Source organism: Nycticebus coucang, chromosome 7 (genome assembly GCF_027406575.1).
Source record: "Nycticebus coucang isolate mNycCou1 chromosome 7, mNycCou1.pri, whole genome shotgun sequence".
In the NCBI taxonomy this organism is placed as follows: domain Eukaryota; kingdom Metazoa; phylum Chordata; class Mammalia; order Primates; family Lorisidae; genus Nycticebus; species Nycticebus coucang.
In genome coordinates this window covers 71,356,292-71,362,291 of record NC_069786.1, presented here as the reverse complement: position 1 = coordinate 71,362,291, position 6,000 = coordinate 71,356,292, and the positions used below count along the sequence as shown (strand labels likewise).

At 45.1% G+C, this 6,000-nt stretch overlaps 1 protein-coding gene across 3 annotated transcripts in view; it reads left to right on the top strand.

Annotated features, from left to right (window-relative positions):
- Positions 1-668: 668 nt before the first annotated feature.
- CHN1 (chimerin 1) overlaps positions 669-6,000 on the top strand; it is a 223,999-nt gene continuing 218,667 nt past the window's right edge. The window contains exons 1-2 of one of the 3 annotated variants that reach the window (XM_053598107.1): positions 669-836; positions 967-1,160. In XM_053598107.1, the coding sequence (XP_053454082.1) occupies positions 1,142-1,160 (19 nt within the window). In that variant the 5' untranslated portion in view covers positions 669-836; positions 967-1,141. Of the gene's footprint in view, positions 1,161-6,000 lie in introns of all 3 variants that reach the window. The other 2 variants (XM_053598105.1, XM_053598108.1) reach the window with 2 other exon arrangements.

Genomic DNA, 6,000 nt, shown 5'->3' with positions numbered 1-6,000 from the left:
AATACGAAAAGCTCAGGAGAACAATCTTCTATGGAAATGCTTTATTTTTTTTTCCTGAGACAATACTAAAGAGGTAAAATGTGAAGGGAAGAAAATTAAGCATCGACCTTTTATCAAATTATTGAAAGCAATCCCAGATGCTTAAATGACTCCTGTTTGCATACATATATATGACAATCCGATCAGAACTACTAGCAGCGCTAAGTCCCCTTGGTAAGAAAGCAACACCTCGTGCCTCCGGTCCTCTCCAGGCGCCCTGCCCGAATCCCGCAGCTTCAGGTCGCAGCTCCAGTCCCGGTTGACCCCGAGGGCGCCAGGACGATACACCCTAAAACGCACCCGGCCCCCAGACGACCCCGCCTGGGTGCGGTATTCACGGTAATCACATCCAAGAGTCCTCCCATGACTCTTCCTTTTTGAAGCAACAGCTCAATGTTCTCCTCTCCGCGCCTCCCCAAATCCCATTCAAGAAAAAGCCTGGGATTTAAACGAAAACGCACGCCGCCTCCGCCCCATCCTGCCTCCGCTCAGGACCGCCGCCCCTTCCCCCCGCCGGCCAGGGAGGGCGCGCCCCGCGCCCCCGCGCCCCCGCGCGCGCCCGTTGCCATGGGAACGCACTCCGCCGGGCCGCCCGAGGGAGAGGCGGGAGGCGGCTGGGCGGCCGAGCTCGTGGGAGACGCTATCGCAAGATGGCGTCTGCGCGGCCGCCGGGTGCAGAGTGAGCGCTCCCCTCCGGGAGCTCCGCGAGGCTGCTCCTTTCCCCGCCGCCGCCGCCGCCGCTGCGGCGCCGCCTCTGCGCCTGCGATTGCGCCGCCGCCAACCCTCCTGCCTCGCAGGTACCGCCGCTTGCGCGCACGCTCCTGGCTGTAGCCAGATGGCAGCGACAAGTGCCGGCTAGCACCGGGCTAGCGGGGCTCCCGGGCAGGGTGCGCCCGACACTAACGCGTGAATAACTTTTTCTTGCAGCGCCCCCTGCACCCCGGCCTGCAGCCTCCCCCGGCGCCGGCGCTCCCGCCACGCCCCTCCGGCCCCCCACTCCCTCTGAGGTGCGTGCGCGTCGGGCCGATGCGGTGATCTCGGGCTGCCTGGAGCAGCGCGCGGACTGGCGGCCGGCGACGAGCGGGCAGACAGCGCCGTTACAATGGCCCTGACCCTGTTCGGTAAGTGCTGCGGTCTCCCCGCGTCGCCGCAGGTGGGCCGCGCCCTGGGGCTCGGGGGCGGGGGCTGCGGGCCCGGGCGCCTGGCAGGGGGCGCGGCGCTCCGTGTCGGGCGCAGGTCCGGGGCTGGGCAGTCGGGGCGCCCCGGGCGCCGGGCTGGCTCCCTCGTGCCTCTCCCATTGTTTCCTCTCCAGGCAGGGCCGATGGGCGTGTGCTCCCCTGGCCAGTTCTGGGCTGGGCGGCTCTGAGGTCCTGGGTGTTTTCAAAACGCAAGACAGTTCTCTAAGATGCCAACTAGGGAGCGAAGTTGGCAGGTTGTTTCCAGACCTACCTTTCCCAAGTCGGTAAATAAGGTTCTTGGAAAGTTTATTTATTTTGAACGCGATATCTGTGCATCTCCAACCTTTTTGGAATTGCCCAATGTGTGTGTTGCTTCCTGTTGGATTGTAGGGGGATTTTTTTTGGACTCAGTATGATCCGTTGGGAACAAGAATGAATTCTGAACTTAATATTGGTTAAAATTGGAAATGTTTGAGCTAACGAATGAGAGGAGACAGAAGAAAGTTGATTACTGGAGGATAACTGTAATCTCAGGAGAATATCTTTGAGTATTCATTAGGGAAAAAATGATATTTTTCTGATGTAATTACTGCAACACTGTAGTTTCTGGGTTAGACTTCAAGGTGTCTTTTCCTCCTGAGTCTGCAGTGATGATGAGTTGGGAAGGACTGAAAAGATACATTGTTTTTTCAAAACCAGGCTGTGGTGCACACCTGTATCCCACTTAAAGAAAACTCTTATGTGAAAATTAAGGTGTTCAAAGTACTCAACTTTTCGGAGAAGCAAAGCACAATGATATGTAATTGATAGCTGTAAATACCCTAAGTTATTCATAGTATCAAGTTTCCAGTTGAGTTTTAATTAGGTCTTTTGGTCAAGCACATTAGAGGTGTCATATACCTCAAATGTTTTTTGATTGTAAATACCTCAAAGTGAATTAAGCTTCTGGTACCGAAGTGTTACTTATATAGCCATCTTATTTTATATATTAAACATAGATCCTAAGAAGTTATTTCCCAAGGCCACATGGCTCTTGCATAGCAAAACTGAGCCTAGAATACATTTTGCCAGGCTTCACTCTGGGACTATGTTTACTATGCTAAATACACTACTAGAAGTGGTATTTCTTACTTAGTGTTGGTTCTCTGTAAGTACTTCCAAAGAACATTTGATTCTTTTTCTTGAAAAATAGTAAAAATCTCATTTTTCCCCAATACCTTATACCCAATCTACATGATTTAATATAAGCATTTTCCTTAAATGTGGACTTTTTTTGATACAAAGTTAATGTTGGAAGGCTCTACCATAGCTGATATTTTTCTTTGAAGAAGCTGTTGTATCTTAATATGTAACAGTAAGATTTCCAGAAGTACTGTTACATATTAAGATACAGGGCGGTGCCTGTGGCTCAGTCCGTAGGGCACCGGCCCATATACCGAGGGTGGCGGGTTCAAGCCCGGCTGCGGCTGAACTGCAACCAAAAAAAAAAAAATAGCTGGGCGTTGTGGCGGGCGCCTGTAGTCCCAGCTACTTGGGAGGCTGAGGCAAGAGAATCACTTAAGCCCAGGAGTTGGAGGTTGCTGTGCGCTGTGTGATGCCATGGCACTCTACCGAGGGCCATAAAGTGAGACTCTGTCTCTACAAAAAAAAAAAAAAAGATTTCCAGAAGTAGGTTCCTCTTTAAAACTATTTCTGACTAAATACCTTTTCCTTCCTAAAGAAATATTCTTATTCTGCATTTTCCAGGTTTGTTTTTAAAACTAAGATTTATAGGTCATCTACTTTTAGAATACTGACATTCCTGACAAGTAAAAAGGGGTAAATTGGGGAGAAAATGCTCTCTTAAAAAGATTCCTAAGTACAAATCTTTTAACTACTGAGATGAAGATGAGGATGGGAGCAGCATGGAATTCAACCTGTAGCAGAAAGTATGAGAAACTACATCTACCTCTCAGAATGAGTCGTATTTTTAAAATTTTAAAGTCCACTTGTGGCAAAGTAGATTTAGCCCATAATATTCAATTTGTTGAATTGTGAACATTTCTGTATCATAAAGCAAAGTACAATTGCTTACAGAAGCTATTTTTTAAGCAGTGATACAACAGCAATTTTTTTTTTGAGATGGAGTCTCACTATGTCACCTTCGTAGAGTGCTGTGACGTCACAGCTCACAGCAACCTCAAACTCTTGGGCTTAAGCGATTCTCTTGCTTCAGCCTCCCAAGTAGCTGGGACTACAGGTGCCTGCCACAACGCCTGGCTATTTTTTGTTGAGGTTGTCATCATCATTGTTTAACTGGCCGGGGCTGGGTTTGAACCCACCAGCCTTGGTGTACCTGGCTGGCGCCACCATAACCACTGTGCTAGGGGGTGCTGAGCCAGTAGCTATTTTAAAAAGTGTTTTAATGTAGACCACTCATCATCAATCACCCAAGATGTCTGTTAAAAAAATGTAGATTCCTTTGCCTGGAGACTAGGGGGGAGGGGATTTTTAAAGGGACTCCCTCTGTGATTGTTATGCATACTCAAATTTGAGAACCATTGTATTGAGGACTAATACTAGGAGATTTGATCAAACTTATCCAATTCAAAAAAGCTTTTTGTATGTATTAAGAGAATTATCCAAGCGTTAGAAGAAATGGATTTTATTTCAGGTTTTACTATCACATAACTAGGTGGTCTTAGTTGGAAGTGCCTCATATCTGACTATGTTTATTCTTAATGACCAACTTAGAACCAAAGAGCATGAAGTAATAAAGTTCTGTAAGATGGTGGTGACAAGAGGTAAAGCCAAGCACCTGGACTCCCGTCAGTCACCAAGTCAGAGCTCAAGAGGGGTCTCCCTTAGCCTCTCCAGAGTCAGCACTGCCAGGACCTTAGCCTGTGTATCATGGTTATATTAGTTAGCTTTGTCCAACCAGAGTTTAGTCCAGTTACTCACTTTTTGTTTTACGTTTCCATTCAGGCTTTTTATAAATGCAAGGAATATTTTTTTATAGGAAGTTAGTGAAAATTAGCTTAGTTTTTAAAAAGTGAGAGTCTCTAAAATGACCTAATAGAATTTTACATTTTATACATTTACTTTTTTTCCCTTGTAAGTATGAACATTGTAGGAACTAAAATACTTGTTAATTAAGCTGAAGAGTGAAGAACATCTCTCTTGTCCTTGCTATTAATCATCTTTGCTGTTTAAAGGATTTTTTATGCAGATTTTTAAATTCTAGGATAAAAGATCCAGAACCCAGTCTTTTTTTTTTTTTTTTTTTTTTTGTTTGAGACAGAGTCTCAAGCTGTTGCCTTGGGTAGAATGCCATGGTGACATAGCTCACAGCAGCCTCAAACTCTTGGGCTTAAGTGATTCTCTTGCCTCAGCCTCCCAAGTAGCTGGGACTACAGGCCTGGCTATTTTGGTGTTGTAGTTGTCATTGTTGTTAGGCAGGCCCAGGCTGGATTCGAACCCGCCAGCTCTGGTGTATGTGGCTGGAGCCCTGGCTGCTGAGCTACAGGTGAGGAGCTGACCCCAGACTCCAGTCTTTCACGATTTTACAATCTCATGTCAGACTTAAAAATGTTCTTTGAAAGTTTAAGGATTCGCAAACATTTTTCTTCACCTTACAAATAAACCTACATCTTAGTATTAGCCTTGAGATATATATGTATGTATATATACACACACACACATCAAGTTTTATATATGTGTAAAACTTATATATTTAAAACTATATATAAAATATATTATATTTAAAACTATATACTAAGCTATGTATATAGTTTTAAAATGCCCACATGTCAAAAATTATTCAATTGTAGTTCAGACTCTGCTCTCACTTACCTTGCTCATTTTTTCAGCAAACTTCTATCACGATGTACAAGAGACATAGTCCTTGTCTCCTTAGAGCTTATATTCTAGTGGCACTCCAGAGTCTTCCAGAACTATCGGGAATGCACGTCATTCACTAATTACCTAATTCCTTATAGTTAGTGGCATCTAACTACACACCATTCCATGTAGGCTTTGTTAGAACTTTGCCAGAGAGCATGTGTTCTCTGGTAATTGCTATGATAAAAAGAAACTTTCAGATCGTCTAATTTAGGACTTTTTAGCCGGTATATCTGATAGAATGTACTGATTGGCCACACCAATGGAGTCCTAGTTGGCAGAGCTGGGTGAATAAGCATTCTGCCAGCTCGTGCCTTGGCAGAACTTTCTGTCATTTATAGCTTAATGGGGCTGTGGTTTATAGCCCAGACCGACCGATGAGATTGGGAACTCTGTTATGATCCAGCTGGGCTGGCTGAACCTTGAATAATGCTCTTCTCTATCTGGACAGAGTTAGATCTGGCGGTGTTGCTCCTCCCTTTATTTTCTGTTTGCTCTTGTTGCCATTTACTCACCTTTGTCCCTTCTAATGCTTACAATTTTGCTGTAATTTCTTACCATCTTTGCTCAGTCTGTTCTGCCATGGAAGCCTCCGTTATCTTTATTCGGCATCCGTCACTACCCTGGCACTCCTACCTATGGACATCTGTGTAGAGAGCCTTTGGAGCAGGCGAACGGTGATGGCATACTCTTTGTGATGCAGTGAAAAAATTTTGTGATTTCCCATATGACTGAAATTAAAATTTATTTTTAAAAAGACAAGTCAGCTGAACATTTTCAATATAATTTATTTGAAAAAAAAGCTAATTTTATAGGAAACTCCCACATGACTACACTCTTTGCTCACATTTTTCTTTTTCAGGTGTTTCAAAGAATATGAGAGGGTAGTCCAGTGGTGAGAACC